Source organism: Cydia strobilella, chromosome 19 (assembly GCF_947568885.1).
Source record: "Cydia strobilella chromosome 19, ilCydStro3.1, whole genome shotgun sequence".
NCBI classification, from domain to species: domain Eukaryota; kingdom Metazoa; phylum Arthropoda; class Insecta; order Lepidoptera; family Tortricidae; genus Cydia; species Cydia strobilella.
The window spans coordinates 14,281,947-14,303,237 of NC_086059.1; the positions used below are offsets into that span (position 1 = coordinate 14,281,947).

Below are 21,291 nucleotides of genomic sequence, written 5' to 3' on the forward strand. Positions count from 1 at the left end.
GTAATTATCTAATCTAATAAATAATAATTCAGTAGAAATGTACATTGCTCCACTGCTTACGAGCGGGCGATTCGTATGAAAGTATGAACATTTCACCACATAGTGGAATTTGATTTGTAAAATATATGCTTAGAGTCGAACGACGCTACATTTTCATGCCAAGTGCTACGTCAAGTATGGAGCTTATAGAGCTTATAGCTTATACCATAGAGTAACTTATACTAGAGCGGTACTGTAATACTAGTTTTTGTAATCCCAGTAAATTCACTGCCATCTGTCGACCCACTTTAAAACTTAAAATGAAGATTTATAAAAATACGATAAAATGTATTTAAATATGGATAAATGATTTATTTTTATTTGCATTAATTATTTTTATGATTTTGACCCATGTTCTTTCACTGATATGCGTTAAAATTGTTAAATAACTAACGAAATCGTCAACGCCATCTATACGACAGTAGGCCAAAGCTAGTAGCGCCCTCTGAACGAGAATCAAATTTTCTTGATTTTCGTGGCACGTGATTTCCTTAGACTGCATCCATCTATTACGGAGTTATATCTATCTTTGCTTATACTCATATGTATGTGTTGTTACTGTCAACTTTGTGCAAAGTTAGCGTGGTCAGAGTCTACGCCGCAAATAGTGCCACTGAGTTACATGGCATCCAACATACACAATTTATAGGGTAATGTAACGGTCTATGTTCAAATGTAGGTCACAATCGTTGTTGATATGCTGACGTTTTCAATCAAAAGGTACCACATTGTCGCTTGTCGATAAGGTTGATTTCTAATTGAAGCTATATGGAAATAGCGCCTTTACTGACAAGCGTCAATAAGTACCCTTTTAGTTAAAAATGGCACATATTTTCATTTGTGTCGTTTTCAAGCAAAAGGTCGCTTGCCATTCGAACGTTCTAAAGGGGCCCACTGACTATCAGTCCGCCGGACGATATAGGCCTGTCAGTTGTTTGGAACTGTCAAATTTTTGTTCTAACTGACAGGCCGATATCGTCCGGCGAACTGATAGTCAGTGGGCCCCTTTACAGGTTATTCGTAGATACAAACAAAAATGTCGACCTTATGGTAAGCGACAAAGTGGTACCTATTACTTGAAAACGTCACATTTTATGAGTAAACATAAAGTGTGACTCATTTATGAAGTAAACAAAATAATGTTAGTTCCTTTACTTCCTTTACTGTATATTTGATTTGAAATGAAAACGTCTGATTTTTTCTTATTGCATCTGTATCTGACATGTGACATTGACTAGTCTATGGATGGTATAGAAAGGATGCCAATCTCTTATGGCAGAATTGTTGCAAAAGTGACCGCTTTCAGCTTTAAATAATAGTGCCTAATCTCTCCGGTGGCGCTAGTTAGGCTCTGGGACATAAGTATAACATGAACCATATAAGGCAACAAATAACCCGACCAAATTACGTAGGTTATTTTTGGTAGTATTTCGGTGTATGGTGGCGCCGCCTAATTACTGTTTTTTGATGGACACTTTTCATACATAGAGATTTGGCTCCTTTATATAGTCTCCATGATTCTGACAATAATTACTTAAAATTGCATTGAATAATAATTCAGTTAATTTTATTTTAATTTTTTTTAACATGGACACGTACGTAGATGACGCAGTAATGTAGTTTGGACATATTCCCTGTGGCATTCCGCACATATGGCATATCGCGTATGAAGAATTTCGCCTATGTGGCATATCGCGTATCGTGAATTTCGCCTATGTGACATATCGCGTATGTGGCATTTCACCTAAGTGGCATTTTGCGTATGTGTCAGTTTGCGGAAATATGTCATTATGCGTGTAATCGGTTAAAGCGATTAAAATATTTGAAAATTACATAGGTTATTTTATTATTTTATGATTGGAGGTAATTTTATTATTTTATGACTGTTTTACGTCATAATTTTATCGATATCGACTATTATTACCTAGTCGTATGCAGCGCGTATGCTTTATTTGTCCTCGCACTTTCAACGTCAAACGTTAAACGTGCCAAATTGCACCTTTCAAACCGGGGTATGGCTCTTTTACTCCAAATTATGGTGTAATTAGAGTGACAAAGAAAGATGCCGCAATTTGCAAACTTCGGTGTTCACGGTAGGCGCTCTGAGAGGCTACCGCGAAACCGAAATTCGCAAATTGCGGGGATCTTTCTCTTTTACTCCAATGAAGGTGTAATTTGAGTGACAGAGAAAAATGGCCGCAATTTGCGAAATTCGATTTTCGCGGTTATAGCCCTGTGGCTATCAGCGAGCGATTGAGAATCACCCAGCGTTGACGACCGGGCCGCTTATGCAAGCTGCACCGGTTCGACAACCGACGGCCAACCAACGACCAACAATCAAATCGCTTAATATTGCACACCTTATACCAATTGGAACAAGGATTATAATATAATGGCCACTTACTGCAAATACTGCAATGTCTGCTTGCTAGTGTTACCGACTTCTACACAAGGAAAGTCGCGGGCGGACCTAGTTTTCTTCCATTAGGTAACGATATAAACCTTAATTGCACAACAAGCCCTAAAACCCAAGCCTAGGTGAGCTAAGAAAACCAGTCGGTGACATAAGCAAGCTAAATACTCAACAACATGATCTGTGATAGATCTTATTCGTTGGTGATAAGGACTACGTATGGTCAACTGTCGATACGCACTTTCTAGTGCTCGCAGTTTCCTTACGGAGTTCCTTGTGTAAGTATTTGCTGTTGAGCAATCAGAGGTTATGATTTTAAGTTCAAATCCGGGCAATATGCTTGTTTACCGAAACTGGAAACTGTAATTTTTATTTAATTGTACATACATGTAAATTTAGACAAGCCAGTGAAATGTCAACCTTACACTTTTTTAGGGATCCGTACCCAAAGGGTAAAAACGGGACCCTATTACTAAGACTCCGCTGTCCGTCTGTCTGTCCGTCTGTCACCAGGCTGTATCTCATGAACCGTGATAGCTAGACAGTTGAAATTTTCACAGATGGTGTATTTCTGTTGCCGCTATAACAACAAATACTAAAAACAGAATAAAATGAATATTTAAGGGGGGCTCCCATACAACAAACGTGATTTTTTGCCGTTTTTTGCGTAATGGTACGGAACCCTTCGTGCGTGAGTCCGACTCGCACTTGGCCGGTTTTTTTTTTGTTTGCGAATGGTTATATTATTCCTGCTCATAATCACGGACTCTTTCTATCCTTATAGAAAATAAAGTGTCCCAAAAATTCCATACATTTTTCGTTCCTATAGAAATAGAAACTCAATTCCTTAGTGTTTGTTTTTTATTGAAAGAGCTTTATTCAGCTGTAGGTAATTAATATCCCAGAATGAATACCTACACCTACATACACCTACACACATACCTACATATACCTACGTGAATTACGTTTTGGTAACGGAATTGGATTGCACACTTTTTTTCTACTATTATACTTAATCGAAAGAGCTAATAATTATTCTGAGCATAATTAATGTAAAAATATCAAATGCAGTCACCTGCTTATGGCTCTACAAATATATAAGATCACATATTTTTGCGGCCTTCGTTGTATAACATATTTTATTGCAGGTGACTATACCTAACACGCAACTTAGCTCTGCTGCTTACGGCGGCGGCGTAGAATTTTAATAGTAAAATTGCACTCTTTGTCAACACTACACTGCGGTGTCCGGTCCGTGTAGTGATAAGTGTAGAGCTTTAATCACAACATCAAACACGAGATTTTAACACTTGTACCACTTGAAGCTTGAAGAGTTTCAAGACTGCGTTGCGTGTATAAATGCAGCTGTAATGTTTACATAAATAAATGTGCACGGCGGTACGCCCGCTCTCGGCACTCGGCAGTACGAGCATAGACGGCGCGGATAGCAGACGTACCGCTTGTGGACATTTAATTATGTATACATTACAGCAGGGATGTTACGGATGTATTATCGGAACCGAAAGCGGAACCAGATGTTTTAAATTTAGTTTATCGGAACCAGAAACGGAATCGGAACCGAAATCAGAATCGGAGCCTGAGTGAGATGTGGATAAGATGTTAAGAGTAGGTCTATTAAAAATAAAAATTTGGGGCGATGAGAATGAGAGGTATAAACTTGTTTGTTATTGATGGCGAGCTAAGCTTTGACATCCGATATAACTTCCGATTCCGATCCGATATAACGGAATCGGAACCGAAGCGGATGTGGAATACCAATCGGAAGTTCCGACTTATCGGAACCGAAACCGGAGCTCCGTAACTTAGACAAATATTTCGACAGCCAATGTATCAATCGCGATTGTGACGTAACGATGAAATGCCAAGTTCACCGGCGCCCGCGCAGCCCGATTTAGATTTAACAACTAGTCACGGTTTTGATGTTACATATTTTTATACGTCCTTGAAGGTTCGCATTCGCTGATCGCTGATCGTTAAGATAAACCATAGAGTAACTTATACTGTCATAGTAAATTTTGTAACCCCAGTAAATTCACTGCCATCTGTCGACACACTTTAAAACTAAAAATGAAGATTTATAAAAATACGATAAAATGTATTTAAATATGGATAAATGATTTTTTTTATTTGCATTAATTATTTTTATGATTTTGACCCATGTTCTTTCACTGACATGCGTTAAAATTGTTAAATAACAAACGAAACAGTCAACGCCATCTATACGACAGTAGGCCAAAACTAGTAGCGCCCTCTGAACGAGAATCAAATTTTCTTGATTTTCGAGGCACGTTTTTTCCTTAGACTGTATCCATCTATTACGGAGTTATATCTATCTTTGGACGTAAAGGTCGTATCAAAACCAGTTCAGAACCATAACCAGTTGTGAAATTAGAATTGGCCTTCCTATGACCTTTAATACTATGAATTAGGTTCTTATTTCTGTTCCTAAAAGTTGAGGAAAAATGCAAGAAATAAGGCTTAGGGCTTATACCTAATATTATATTCATACAGATGTGTTTTGCTATGTAATTTAGATGTAAATAGTTGTAAATATGAAATACTGTATTTGACTTGTAAAACTATGTTTTATAAAGGAATAAATGAATGAATGAACGTATTAGTCACAACCAGTAGGTAACCTTATACTACGAATGCCTCAGCATTGTCATATTCGCTGACATATGTGCCATTTTCAACCAAAAGGGTACTTATTGTCGCTTGTCAGTAAGGCGCTATTTCCATATAGCTTCAATTAGAAATCAACCTTATCAACAAGCGACAATGTGGTACCTTTTGGTTGAAAACGTCACATATTATATTCGCTGACGTCTGCGTAACTTACTTTCTATCACGTTAGCACTAATATGCGTAGAGATGTGGCCTCGCTCTGCATATTCTATCGCGTGTATAACGGGGAGTGCTCCGAGGAATTGTTCGGATTAATCCCTGCAGCTTCTTTTCGCCATCGCCCTACGCGACAACATTACCATCCTCACCACTTAGATGGTTGGCAGTCCTCAACTGTGCGTTTCTCTAGAAACTTCCTGCCTCGCACAGCTAAACTGTGGAATGAACTGTCGCCTGCGGTATTTCCGGACCGATATGACCTTCAAACCTTCAAGAAAAGAGCGTATTCCCATCTTAAAGGCCGGCAACGCACTTACAACCCCTCTGGTGTTGCGGGTGTCCATGGGCGGCGGTAATCGCTTTCCATCAGGTGATCCGTCTGCTCGTTTGCCTCCTATTTCATAACAAAAAAAAAATATGCGAGTACGAACGATATGCATAGAAAGTAAGTTACGCACAGGCTAGCGAATATGTCAATGTAAAAATGGTGGTAGCCGTACAGAAATTTTATACCAAATACTGATGTACTAGTTTTTGCGGATGTTAGTATTTGCAATCAAAATTTCCGAGAATTTTCCATAATTCTGGAAACTTTCCGCAACTTTAGTATGTACCCATTTTGTATTTACAGCGTAATATATAGTATATACAAATTTCGCTTTCAATTAATCTACTGAATTGAAATGTTTACTGAATAAATGCAAATAGAATGACCTAGAGCCCTGTCTGTCTAGACAAGGACTGCCCAAGAGCGACTTAATTACTTTACTTTAATTACTGTATTTCACCAATTTTATGCACTGGATTTATTTAACTGTGCATTTATTTTAATTTATGACAACATTGTGTGGGTCATGCGGTCAAGTCAACTGTTTTAATACTTCCTTGTCAGTAACCATGATATGATTGAGAGCATCCATGCTAATACTTTAATTTAAACATATTTAACTATTAAATTATTTTAAACCGGGTCACTCATGTATTAAGTCGAATAGCTCGACATGTTCCTCGTAAATTAGACCGAAACATGTCGAGCTATTCGACTTAATAATACGTGAGTGACCCGGTTTAAAATAATTTAATATGTTTGAGTCTCACGGGAGTTTTATAGTTAAAATACTTGACTATCTCTTAATTTTCCACGGCTTGAGTGTCGAATAAATAAAACTAGTGTTTCTGTGAGCTACAGTCCTTGCAAACCCCCATGGCTCCGCCATTTTGAAATAAATAAAAACTGAATTAAAACAAAAAAATCTATATGTTAAGCTTTTAATTTATATAAATATTAATTTTCAGCTGAGGAGTACTACTCCATGCCTCAGTTATTCCACTTGGACGAGTACGAGAGCTGCTTGGCAACGCGCGGCGTGTACTGCCTCGGCAGCTTCGAGCTGTCGCCCGACGGGGAATCTAGGGTATTCCGGCTGATGCAGGTGAGGGTTGAGGACTTCATGCTGCAACTGTTCCACCTGCAGTACGATGGCTGCCTGGCGACGCGCGGCGTGTACTGCCTCGGCAGCTTCGAGCTGTCGCCCGACGGGGATTCTAGGGTGTTCCGGCTGATGCAGGTGAGGGTTGAGGACTTCATGCTGCAACTGTTCCACCTGCAGTACGAGGGCTGCCTGGCGACGCGCGACGTGTACTGCCTCGGCAGCTTCGAGGTGGTGCCCGACAGGGAGTCTAGGGTGTTTCGGCTGATGCAGGTGAGGGTTGAGGATTTAATGCTGCAACTGTTCCACCTGCAGTACGAGGGCTGCCTGGCGATGCGCGGCGTGTAATGCCTCGGCTGCTTCGAGGTGTTGCCCGACGGGGAGTCTAGGGTGTTCCGGCTGATGCAGGTGAGGGTTGAGGATTTAATGCTGCAGCTGTTCCACCTGCAGTACGAGGGCTGCCTGGCGACGCGCGGCATGTAATGCCTCGGCAGCTGCGAGCTGTCGCCCGACAGGAAGTCCAGGGTGTTCCGGGTGATGCAGGTGAGGAGTATGTAATCTTACTCCATGGTAGAGCTGTTATGAAAATGCCGTAGCCACAAGAAAGTGCTCATGCCAGGTGAGTTTTTGCCTAATGCCACCCCAGTTTTCATAGGGGTCCCTTTGTTTGACATAATTATTGAAAGTCATAATGTATTGATTGTCATATAATTTTTATTAGTCATACTTCTGAAACCGTTAACTTTCCGGATTTTCCTCAGGTTATCCTATAGATAGGTTAGGTTTGTTTTATGGCAATCCTGAAAAGTTACGGGTTTCTGAGAAAAACCAAATTATGACTAACGAAAATGTGGACAAACAATACATTATGACTTAAAACTATATGGGAAACAATAAACCCGTTTTCATACTTATCTATATACCTAATTATAATACCTACTTGAGGCGCATCCATACAGCTCAGTTACTTTTTGTATTTAGAACAATGTTTAGTTAAGTACAAGTGTTACTTCTACGTTAAGTATAGCTATCTGTAGCCACCTAATGTTACCAACGTACCTTGTTGGCATGTTGCACATTGGTTTACAAAAGTTAATTGCGGTGTATGCTCCATAGAAAACGATGCGCCGGAAACTCCGGCCCGGTCACGGCCCGGTCTAACGTGAGTCATCCTTTATAGTATATATATCATTGTTTTGCGTAATATGTAATAATGTATTTATGCACTAATAATAAGAAAGTAAAGTCCTGTCAAACAGTTCGCATTCCATCATGTTATATTGGTAATGCGATATTTGCAATGTGCATTGTGCATCAAACCGGGACGGTGTGCCCGATACTGCCCGGAGTCAGTCACCAATTCTACATATTACACATTATTACAAGTATTTCTAGAGTTACGTAAAATAAGTGGTACAAAATAACTGTAAAATTTTAAAACTACGGGCGTTCTTATAACAGCGCCATCTAGTGAAAGAATCTTAGAACTACGAGTACCTACTAAATAACTGTAAAATTTTAGAACTCACGCCTTCACTGGCCGAGGTGTGTTTAAATACTATTTTTAGGGTTCCGTACTCAAAGGGTAAAAACAGGACTCCTCTGTCCGTCTGTCTGTTTGTCACCAGGCTATCTCATGAACCGTGATAGCTAGACAGTTGAAATTTTCACAGATGATGTATTTCTGTTGCCGCTATAACAACAAATACTAAAAAGTACCTACGGAACCCTCGGTTGGCGAGTCTGACTCGCACTTGTCAGTTTTTTTTAATAAAAGTATGTTTCCTTTAAGTAAAATGAGCTATCTTAAGGTTTTAAGGCACTTTCCCTCCAGGGCCCATAATTTTTTTCCACACTGTATAACTCACCAGACTCACTATTGTGAAAGAAAAGCTAGATAGAATAGAAGTATCTAATGGTTTTGCTGGTGTACTCTCTTTTTGGCGAAATTTAATTCGCCGAATTTCTCTTCGCAACCAACTTTTCGCCAAAGTTTCATTTGACAAACCAATCCTTGGCATAACCTTACTTCGCAACCATTTAATTTAAATGAAAATGACGTGCTTGGTTGGGTTAGGTTAGGTTGGATTATGTAAAGTTGCGAAATGAAATTCGGCCAAATGAAACTTTGGCGAAAATTTGGTTGCCAAGTGAAATTCTGCAATACAATTTTCGGCGAAAAGTAGGTAAACCGGTTTTGCTCGATAACTGATGAGGGATTCGAAATTCGAATAAGTGTGTGTCGCTATTATACTTATTATACCACTTGTAATTATTTTAGCAAAGGTTTACATTTGCCACGTAATTTCAAATGACCAAGTTGACCTGATACCTGCTCGTGCATAATATAGGTATATTAGCTATTAGCTAGGTAACTATTAATTACGTTAATAAACTTTGTTTTATGTTAGGTGTTAGGTATGAAAGGTAGTTAACTTTTATGTGGGTAGGTTAAGTACGTAACCTAAGTACCATTTAGCCAGTTTCTTGCGTATGTCATGGATAAAGTTGTATTTACTTCTCATAATAATTAATATTACAACGGAATTACTTAGGACTTAGGTGGAAAAGTGAAAAGCGTAAAAATAAGGCCCCAATCAGTTTTTTTTGCGCGTCCAGCGACATAGTGCGACGCGCTATCAACCCTTTGCTACAAAACGGAGACCTAGGTTCTCCGAAAGAAGTCACACGAATTAATAAAATATGTGTAATGTGAGTTAATGTGTAAAACTAATAGAATTACGTAGTAAGTATGACAATGACAATTGATTCATGACAGTTTTACCAGTGGTGCGAAACTCCTCCTTTCGGGTATTCTCGGCTCCGTTCGGTTCACCATTGCTCCGAGCAATTATTAGGGTTGGCACAGCTTGACGTCCCTTTTCGTACACTACCGCAGATAAGATAATGACTTGAATTTTGACAATCCTTAATAGCCGAAAGGGATAGTGATACATTAGAAAGAGACAGCATGATTCGACTCTAAATCGCTGTCAAACTTCGGGTTTGTAGAAAGTGTCCTTCTGTACGGTAGTACTATTATATATTCTGTGGTTTTACTGCGATTGAAAGTACCTGTACATTATATTGTGCATGCGCGTTGACGTAAAACTGCATTAAAGCTGAATGAGAAACGAGTTACATTATGAAACCCTCTCGCAAACCAACACTTTCGCAAACTTAATAATTAGGCGCTGGTCACTTCATATCGAAACTAAGATTCATTGCAATTATTTACAAACCCTATCTCGTGCACACACGTGCAAACTTTGGACATAAGAAAAACTAGCACCTTTGTTTTTTAAACGTGTAATTTTAACTCTTCTTGGAGCTAATATCACCGCAATTTAAGCTTTATTTCGAGGTCCCTTATTTAATTGAGCTTGCTGTAATCTTCCTTACGCAGTACTACGCTACGCGTAAGTAATTGAAGAATTAATAAACGTCGGTTGAAGTCATAATTTGTTTAATACACGAGTTTCGCAGTCTTATTATGTTATAAACTAAGAGCGCTAGCTGAGGCGGTTGCATGGATGGCGGTTGGTGGTGAGTGGGTTAACGAAAAACATCAGTATTATTAAGCAACGCTAACTGGCGCGGTCGCGTATAGTACAACAATAGCACCCGCGTGCGTGCGCCCGCTCCGTGCACCCTAGCGGACGACCTAAATATGACAGGAGACATTTTACAACTACAGTCTTCATAGGTACCATAGAACCTCGATTTATTCAAAAACTTAACTATAATCCAAATTCAAATAAGTTAACTCAAGAACCTTTTAGTGAGTGATACTTTACAATTTGGTCCCGGAGAACCAGGATTAATAAGATTTCAGCAACCTTGTCGGGTAAAGTCTGCTTCTGCAATGCAATAACAACACACACACACATACACACACACACACACAGCAATTCTACGGTTTATTTTTTTTAAGTTTTTTTTTTATCTTAATGTTGCTTTTTTGTATCTGTAGAAACACAGTTCTTCTGTTTTAATATGTGTGTATTGTGGCAAACGAATAAATGGTTTATCTATCTATCTATCTATCTATCTAATAAATAATTAAGAGCATACTTAACTAATATTATTTTATTTATTATTGCAGGAGTACTCCTCAAACTGGGTGGATAACTTCAATCACACGCGGCTCCATCGAGGACTTTGCGTGTCTCGACGATGTGGCGACCCGAACACGGCTCTAGAGGTTCCATCAGGAGCTTCTATGGACTCGTGGTAAGTCTCATCTCACCTTCAAAGAAATCATGATAAGCATTCATTTTTTTTATTTCATAACTCTGGTGTGTGCGGCGTAGCCAAGACAACAAAACAAACAAAAACTCACGTGGTCATTTTCAATCATTATTTATTTTCGGGTGGCGTTTACGTTTGTGGATTCTCAATTTCTCACTTTGGCTACACAAGCGTCTCATGTCATGCCTCACTGGAACTTCTAGTGCGACATAAAATAGTAGAAATTAAATAAAATGGAACTAAAAAAATTCCATAGTAAATTGCTCAAATTGTTTACCATATATTTACCATGGTTAAGCATTGTCAAAAATGTGACAGTTACGTAGAAAGTAGCGCCCTCATTTATTTTATACAATTTCTTGTCGGACTATACATAGATGTACTTGATAGAAAATCACAGCCACGCCCACGATGACTCGATAAAAGTACCACTTCTTCCCTGTTATTTTTCGATCTTAAATCGTGTGTGTACAGACACAAGACAAGATACCAGATCTTGGAAACTTTTCTGAAGTTTAGCCACCTACATTTGGGCTGTAAAATTTGCTTTTACCAATAAAGTTCTGTATTCTGTATCAAAAAAATCGTTTGTTTCCAGGTTTGCGTCATGCGTAAACGCGAGTACCATGTCATCGCACAACCTATCAGCGCGTCTATATCAGTTAGACTACTGTCAACGAGGGCAGGAGAGGGCACGGCCTTTAGACGCTGCTGATAGAGCCTTCCCAGTAGTATTAGCAGCCTTAGCGGCTCTCGCTGGTGTCTCTACTGCTTTGGAGTTGCTACTGTCACCACAGACTAAGAAAGGTACGGTACCAGTCTTTTAACCTATCAATTTGTCTATATCATCAGTATACCAGCCTCATGGTTGTGTGTCAGCTTGATTGTACTAGTTAGTCAACGAGGGCTGGAGTGTGCTCGACCTTTTAGACGCTGCTGATAGAGCATTTCCCGTTGTACTGGCAGCCCTAGTCGCTCTTGCTCTGGAGAGGCTGCTGTCACCACAGACTAAGAAAGATCAGTATACTATAGTCTCAAAACCCACCTGCTCTTCTGTTCAAGCTGGACTTCTGCAATGAAAATGCACTCCATGCCATCTCACTATTTTTAGGAGCCTCGGATCTTTTCCGCTGGAGTACCTTTTCTTGCCAGTTGCCACGACAAAGGTGAGTTCATCTGTAACCCTGCACCAGCTACAACTTGAACCAGGCACCTGTATTTCAGACCTTGACACTTGATATCGAAACGAAAACGAAACGAAACGACATAATATAAGCTTACAAGCTCACCTTCGTTCGATATTTCGTAATAGCGCTAAAAGGTTAAGGCCAGGAGAGATGGAGCAAAGAACTAACCTTACCAGTAGATGACTACTGTTTTTTTAACCCAACTTACTGAGACCTTTTTAACTGACTAAAGTCTGTACTTAGTTGGATAAAGGATGACTCACGTTAGACCGGGCCGTGTCCGGGCCGGAACTTCCGGCGCTTCGTTTTCTATGGAAAGCATCACGTGATCACCTGTCATGTCTTAGAAAAGGAAGCGCCTGAAGCACCGGCCCGGACACGGCCCGGTCTAACGTCAGTCATCCTTAAGTAGTTAGTCATATAATAAAGGAAGTCATAAAATAGTTAGTCATGTAATAATGTTAATAAAATACTTTATTGCACACTACAAAATAAAAGTTACAGAGAATACATTAGAGTTTAACGATGTAGGTAACAACATGCGGACTTATACCTACATAGGCAGTATACATACATTCTAAATCTAACCTATCGGTTGGAAACTTGGCGAGATTCGCTAATCGGCAAACATGATCACTTGCGTTTGCAGTTTGCACGGTTTGCGCAAGGACCGGTCTTTATCTAACAGCCCTGTGTTTTGCGAAATTATCCCACTACTTTTACTCAATCTGGTGCTAATGCTAGACTTTCGAGAAGTCCTTTAGTAACTCATTTACATCTATTTTTTAGGGTTCCGTACCCAAACGGGACCCTATTACCAAGACTCCGCTGTCCGTCTGTCTGTCTGTCTATCACCAGGCTGTATCTCATGAACCATGATAGCTAGACAGTTGAAATTTTCACAGATCATGTATTCTGTTGCCGCTATAACAACAAATACTAAAAGGTACGGAACCCTCGGTGGGCGAGTCCGACTCGCACTTGGCCAGTTTTTTCATTTGAAACACCCCTACAATAAGCGGTGGTGGCCGAGTGGATCTGACGTCCGACTTTCAATCCGGAGGTCGCGGGTTCAAATCCTGGCTCGTACCAATGAGTTTTTCGGAAGTTATGTACGGAATATCATTTGATATTTACCACTAGCTTTTCGGTGAAGGAAAACATCGTAAGGAAATCGCAGGTCCTGCATACATCCGCGAAGAAATTCAAAGGTGTATGTGAAGTCCTTAACGCGCATTGAGCTAGCGTGGGGACTATAGCCCAATTCATCAATTTAGAAATAAATAAAATTGTAATGTAGACGCTCACAGTTATTGTCTCTTCAGCTTGAGCCATTTAGAGATAATTTGGAGCTATTAAATATCCAATGTAGAGAAATATCTAATATTTAATTTTTAACAAGCAGAAACGTCTGCGATCGATGCTATTAAGCTATAAATCGATGCTATAAATTTAAAAGTGGAAAAATTACTGCCTTGGGTGAGACTTAAACTCACGGTCACGGCGGACGGGCGGTGGGACGATTTGCTGACTATGGATGAGGTCTTGGTGGCTCAGTTGGCAGAGCGCTGGAATATCGATCCAGAGGCCGTGAGTTCAATAAGTCTCACCCAAGGCAGTAATTTTTCCACTTTTAAATTTATATCTAATAATTGAAACCCTTTACTGTTCTGTTGCACTACCAAGTATTTTCAATCAATAAATAACAATTGAATCAGTATCAGAACTATCAGATGAACACTATGAAAGTGACAGGTAACTCTCCTTTAACATAAGCAGCATAGATTTACATGAAGACGCGCGGTTTGGTGTATACCACCCTAAGCTCCATTCCAATAAAATAATATTCAAAAATCGGCCAAGTGCGAGTCGGACTTGCGTCGCGCACGATGGGTTCCGTACCATTACGCAAAAAACGACAAAAAATTTACGTTGGTTGTATGGGAGCCCCATTTAAATATTTATTTTAAGGATGACTCACGTTAGACCGGGCCGTGACCGGGCCGGAGCTTCCGGCGCCTACTTTTCTATGACATGACAGGTGATCACGTGATGCTTTCCAAAGAAAACGAAGCGCCGGAATCTCCGGCCCGGTCACGGCCCGGTCTAACGTGAGTCATCCTTTATTCTATTTTTAGTATTTGTTGTTATAGCGGCAATAGTAATACATCATTTGTCAGCACTCGATATACATACGTTCGTATGCATTTCTTGCTTGCCTATGGGCGATCTGCGCGGACGCAGCGCAGTGTTTGTTTACACAATACATGTCATAACAGAATTAACAGATCTGGGCCTTTCGCCGCGGCCCTGACCTGCCTCACGTGGGCGGCCCCCGGCACGTGTCGATGACCGGTTTAAGACCAAACATATACACGGTGTTACTTGAGCCACTGAAAACCTGAGACACCCCAACAGATTTTTTTTATTTTGAACTAATCTTAAGTATTTATTCTTTAATCCGACAAATATTTAAAAAAAAATCGCAGTTTAGTTTTCTTAACAATTCTATTCGAGTGGTAATTCTATACACGATGCTTCGTCGTTTTAGTGACGTCAAACAATTGCTACATGGAGACTGTATAAATAAAGGAGCCAAATCTCTATGTATGAAAAGTGTCCATTAAAAACAGTAATTAGGCGACGCCACCATACACCGAAATACTACCAAAAACAACCTACGTAATTTGGTCGGGTTATTTGTTGCCTTATATGGTTCATGTTATACTCATGTCCCAGAGCCTAACTAGCGCCACCGGAGAGATTAGGAACTATTATTTAAAGCTTAACGCGGTCACTTTTACAACAATTCTGCCATAAGAGATTGCGATCCTTTCTATACCATCCATAAATTGCTAGTTGCCATCGTAAACACTGTTAACTGACCATTTGCATACCTTTACTGCAACGAGATAAGGTTTACCAATGGCCAGTTAAGGATGTTGCTAATTGACAAATAACGTGTCAAATGCTAGTTATTGATATTGTTGCATTACAACAAACTTGTAGACTGGGCATGTAAAAAAAAAAAAACTTCCATTAAAATATAGCGCAATCGATTCTCCTATCGATTCTGAACAAACTGTTTTTGGGTTTTCAGTGGGTCATGAAACACCGTGTATAGATTTAGATTTAAAATGTATACCTATTTTATTTAGATAACTGCTAAGAAAATGAAGTGTTCATTTTATTTAGAACTAAGGATTCGATGCTGTGGCATACGAATGCCGCGTAAAGGATGACTCACGTTAGACCGGGCCGTGACCGGGCCGGACATCACGTGATCACCTGTCATGTCATAGAAAAGTAAGCGCCGGAAGCTCCGGCCCGGTCACGGCCCGGTCTAACGTGAGTCATCCTTAATAGAATTACTTTTGCAGGTTTTGTATTATGTATTAATGACATATATTATACAGCTCTTACAGTGCATGTAATAAAATCTTGTAGAGCAGGGATTGCCAGCCTCAGGCCTCATTTGGTGCAAAAAAAACTGTGTTTTGTTTTATATAAGTAGGTATCAGTCAGGCAATCCAAAACTCAGATTCCCCTCTTTTTTAGGATTCCGTACCCAAAGGGTAAAAACGGGACCCTATTACAAAGACTCCTCTGTCCGTCTGTCTGTCACCAGGCTGTATCTCATGAACCGTGTTAGCTATACAGTTAAAATTTTCACACATGATGTATTTCTGTTGCCGCTATAACAACAAATACTAAAAACAGAATAAAATAAATATTTAAGCGGGGCTCCCATACAACAAACGTGATTTTTTTGCCGTTTTTTGCGTGACAGACGGTACGGAACCCTTCGTGCGCGAATCCGACTCGAACTTGGCCGGTTTTTTTATACCACTTCGGTGGCAAATAAGCAACTGGCTCGCCTGATGGTAAGCAGTCACCGTAACCTATGGACGCCTGCAACTCCAGAGGTGTTACATGCGCGTTGCCGACCTTTTAAAAACCTGTACACTCCTTTTTAGGGTTGCGTACCCAAAGGGTAAAAACGGGACCCTATTACTAACACTGTCCGTCTGTCCGTCTGTCTGTCTGTCACCGGGCTGCATCTCATGAACCGTGATAGCTAGACAGTTGAAATTTTCACAGATGATGTATTTCTGTTGCCGCTATAACAACAAATACTAAAAAGTACGGAACCCTCGGTGCGCGATTCCAACTCGCACTTGGCCGGTTTTTGGAGAACCCCATACTGTAGATCCTCGGGAAAACCTCGGAAGGGAGTTCATTCTACAGCCGGAGCGTCCGCGGGTGGAAATTCCATTCAAACCGCCACATCATTACGCGACCATTTAGGTTCTAGGGTGTGAGGATGGCACCCTGCCGCCGACGGCGAGCGGTGCGGTCATAAAAAGCGGCCGTTGGCATCATGTCAAACAATTTTTCAGAGCACAGAGCCCATTGTACATAAAGGATGACTCACGTTAGACCGGGCCGTGTCCGGGCCGGAGCTTCCGGCGCTTCGTTTTCTATGGAAAGCATCACGTGATCACCTGTCATGTCATAGAAAAGTAAGCGCCGGAAGCTCCGGCCCGGATACGGCCCGGTCTAACGTGCGTCATCCTTAATACATACCTAAGCGGTAGAACACACACAACCCCTTTTGCTATCTAGTAAGATAGTAGTAACAAAACCCGCTTTCCAAATACAGCGCTCCTGTTATAGAGTTATTAAGTCATTTAACCTAGAATTTGACTATAATTATAGTAATTATCTGCGTCTGAGGTTTTTTGAGATGTTAAATTGGGCAAGCCGGTAGCTTTCTGTCATAAAAGGTCAAGGCCTAACGGCATCATACCTCTTACTTTTATCAAACTGCACTCGCATTTTAATTACCTACACTACTGAATACTGATTACATAAGTTTCCTTTATTACAAAATATGACACATCTACGACTAAGTAGCGATTCATACCACACCCAATACTTGGGTAACCTAACATATTAAAATCTGTCAAACTACCTTACTACTGATTCTTCCAGAATTATCTATCAACAACAACCTCTAATCTCTAAGATAAATCGATTATAATACAGTTTCTATAATTACCAGAATACCAATGGGCACTAAGCTGGTCGCTCCCCGGCTGCTGGCGCGCGCTGCGGGCTCCGCCGCCGGCCGTGAGCGCCGCCGGCGACCTTCGCGTCTTCGACGGAGTCAGGGTGCTCTGCATGATGTGTGTCATCATTGAACACGTGTGCTGGCTGAGCACCATCGCTTATATTGCTGATATACGGTATTTTGAGACGGTGAGTAGTACAACCCTTAGCCTTGAGCTGAAATTTTGCATACATATATAAATTATATGACAATTTTATATTATGATAACATGGAATGGAACAGATCTGATGATGGGGACAGGAGGTGGCTATGGGAACTCTGTGATAAAACAACGCAAACTAATTGTTTTTAGGATTGTTAGAATTGTCCCGATGAGTAATAGTTGCATGTAGAAAGAAAAGTACAGTCAGCGATCAAACCTTGCACCAAAAATTAAATTTTTGCAAAAAACTTATTTCCAATAACATTGCAGATCCGCCGCGCCGGCGACGCGATACTCCTAGGCAACTCGACGTTGGTGGTGCAGGTGTTCTTCCTGATGGCCAGCTTCCTCCTGGCACACAAGATCCTTCTCCAGACCTCTAAAGGGTCCATGCCGTCGTGGCGGTCATTCTTCTCCACCATGATCAATAGGATCATCAGGTTAAATTATATTCTTACAAAAGGATACAAAGTTTTTTTTAGGTGTAGCTGGTTGTATTGTACCTAAAACTTTCTCGCAATCAACAGATACCGTCAACTATAATAATTATGGTTGAAGCATGGTTTTAGCTATGACATTTAATGCCCACGCTGCGGCTGAGAAGTTTAAGCTATGCCTAACCTTTATTCTCACCATAAATTCAGCTTGAGGTTTCAGACTTTGAATTACATAGACTTGCATTGTACCTATATGCTCGTTTACAAAACTTTATTTTGAATGTAACAGAGTCAGCCCGTCATACTACATGGTAGTATGGTTCGCGGCGACCTGGTGGTCGCGCCTGGGCGCCGGGCCGCAGTGGGCGCCCCGCGTCGACGCGGAGGCCGGCGTCTGCCGCTCCAAGTGGTGGGTGCACCTGCTGTACCTGAACAACGTGCTGGACGCGGATAACAAGTGTTTAGTGCAGACCTGGTGAGTTCCACATGAAGTGATGGGATGCTAGTGGTGGGGCTGCTGTACCTGAACAACGTGTTGGACGCGGATAACAAGTGTTTAGTGCAGACCTGGTGAGTTCCACATGAAGTGATGGGATGCTAGTGGTGGGGCTGCTGTACCTGAACAACGTGTTGGACGCGGATAACAAGTGTTTAGTGCAGACCTGGTGAGTTCCACATGAAGTAATGGGATGCTAGTGGTGGGGCTGCTGTACCTGAACAACGTGTTGGACGCGGATAACAAGTGTTTAGTGCAGACCTGGTGAGTTCCACATGAAGTAATGGGATGCTAGTGGTGGGGCTGCTGTACCTGAACAACGTGTTGGACGCGGATAACAAGTGTTTAGTGCAGACCTGGTGAGTTCCACATGAAGTGATGGGATGCTAGTGGTGGGGCTGCTGTACCTGAACAACGTGGTGGATGTGGACAACAAGTGTTTAGTCCAGACCTGGTTTGTGAAACACGAAGTTAGGTAGTGCGTACAGATGTCTACCAGATCTGTCTGGGAGAAAAATATCTCAATGTAACGCAGGAATTGGGTACAGATGAGTCTGCCAGAAATCTATGCGCAGAGAGATTGATCTAACAAACACATTTACCTAGCTATATATATTCTCCTAGCAGTAGAAGACTATCATCATGAAGTTTAAAGGTAACATTTTGAAGTAATTCTATTGTCGATGGAGTATCTTCTGAATTTCCCTACTTGACTCCATCTCTCGAGTTTTGGATACAAAATGGCCCCCACTTTTTCGTTTTCTTGCTCCATTTAACATCTACTTTTTTCGATTTTTCCAAAACAGTCTTAACAATTTCTAAAGATCAACATAAATTGATAATAATTGGTATTACTCCCGCGCACGATCGACCGTTGTATTGGATAAAATTTTCGGGGTCTTTTTCTAACATTCTTTCCGTGGATTCTATTATAGAAAGAACTAAAGAAAGAAAGATAGAAAATACATTTATTTAACGCCACAACATAGTACATAAAAAAGAAAGGCATGCAGACAAAAAAAAACATTTAGACGCTAAAAAGGAGAACTCAGCATAATGCCGCGGCAAACCGTGGCGCTGGTTTTCTGTTGGGACCTGACTTAATCTAAAATTAATGGCGACACGTACGCCAACGACACACAAATAAATTAACATTGACATAAAAACACAAACATTGTTAAACATAGATGATGAATGGACACCGCAGGTACCTGGCGGCAGACATGCAGCTGTACGCCGTAGCTTTGCTGCTCACGCTCGTCCTGGCGCGCTGGCGACGCGGCGCGCTGCCGATATTGATGGCGTTACTGTTCATATCCGTTGGTGGCTTGTTCGCCATCTCCTACTGGTTGAAGCTTGTGTCCACGTTCGTCATGCATAACCCGGAGTAAGTGCAGTTTTAAGGATGACTCACGTTAGACCGGGCCGTGACGGCTTCGTTTTCTATGGAAAGCATCACGTGATCACCTGTCAAGTCATGGAAAAGTAAGCGCCGGAAGCTCCGGCCCGGACACGGCCCGGTCTAACGTGAGTCATCCTTAAGCGTTACGAAAATTACCATCAAACCCAAGAACTGTCTCACCTATAGGTACGTCGTTGATTATGTAATCAAACGAGATATACTTAATTCTGTAATTTGACCTCTCTCGGTCACGTTTTTATCTATCGATATGTCTACATCCGTGATTTATTATTATTACACATATTAAATCACATTTATAATTGGGTCTATCGCGAATTTATTTTTCACCTCAGCAGCTCGAACAAGCCTACTTTCGTCACTCCCTGGAGTGAGGAGAGTGCGACTTTCCTCACTCCAGGGAGTGAAACAATGTAGCTTTTTAATTTAGTGAAGGCCATGAACTTCATACTTTTATTACATTTTTTTTATGGTATGGTATGGTATGGTGTGGTATCGTATCGTATCGTATCGCATCGCATTGTATCGCATCGTATCGTATCGTATCGCATCGTATCGAGTCGTATCGTATCGTATGGTATGGTACATATTATAATACTTTTTCTGTGTAATTCGAAATACATTTTAACCTTTAATATGTTCTCACTACTGAGGTGAAAAATTATGTGTGCAACACGAGAGCAAAGTTATTTTACATCTCGTGTTTTTGAGTCCCGAGAAAGCGAAAGATTCTATAATTGAATCACGAGCGAAGCGAGAGAGTTAGAGATAAACACTCGCAAGAAAAACCAACTTTCCTCTCTTGTTGCACAAATAACTATTGTTACCTTTATTTACCGACGTTTCGACACAGGTTTCACTACAAAGAGCTAACGTTTTAAATGTTATTTATATTTATTACACATACCTATACCTAACCTGAAATAAATTAAAAGTGGATAAATTGACTGTCTTGGGTGAGATCTGAACTCACGACCACTGGTTCGCTAGCCCAGTGCAATACCATCTGAGTTACCAATATTAACACTCAGATGATGAGCTCAGATGGCAGAGCTCTAGGCTGGCGATCCAGTACTAGTGATCGTGAGTTCAGGTCTCACCCAAGACAGTAATTTTTACCACTTAATTTATTATTAAGCTTAATAGCATCGTTCGCCGTTTCTGTTTGATACAAAAATTAATATATAACCAACAAAATCTCTACAAAATCTTAAATGGTTTTTTTAGAGTGGTCCGTATGAAGTACTACGGAGACCTGTCCTTCAACATCCTGTACCAGTCTCCGCTGGGCAACGCACCGGGCACGTTGGCCGGCTTGTTGCTGGCCTACGTCCATCATGAGATGCTGGAACGGAACAAACAGCCGCAGCAGTACCGGGTATGTTAACAAGGTTATCCTTTTACAGTCCTCGCAGAGTTTCTTATTTTATTTATTCTGAAAATGTAGGTATTTACTTTTAAGTTATCTACTCGT

The 21,291-nt window shown here is 40.8% G+C and overlaps 1 protein-coding gene across 4 annotated transcripts in view; it reads left to right on the forward strand.

Annotated features, from left to right (window-relative positions):
- The window catches only part of LOC134750250 (nose resistant to fluoxetine protein 6-like), a 38,315-nt gene that overhangs the window by 11,297 nt on the left and 5,727 nt on the right, over positions 1–21,291 (forward strand). Inside the window, exons 2-9 of one of the 4 annotated variants that reach the window (XM_063685400.1) lie at positions 6,617–6,753; positions 10,856–10,983; positions 11,600–11,808; positions 17,254–17,450; positions 17,735–17,904; positions 18,191–18,376; positions 19,605–19,784; positions 21,045–21,195. In XM_063685400.1, the coding sequence (XP_063541470.1) occupies positions 6,617–6,753; positions 10,856–10,983; positions 11,600–11,808; positions 17,254–17,450; positions 17,735–17,904; positions 18,191–18,376; positions 19,605–19,784; positions 21,045–21,195 (1,358 nt within the window). The other 3 variants (XM_063685402.1, XM_063685404.1, XM_063685403.1) reach the window with 3 other exon arrangements.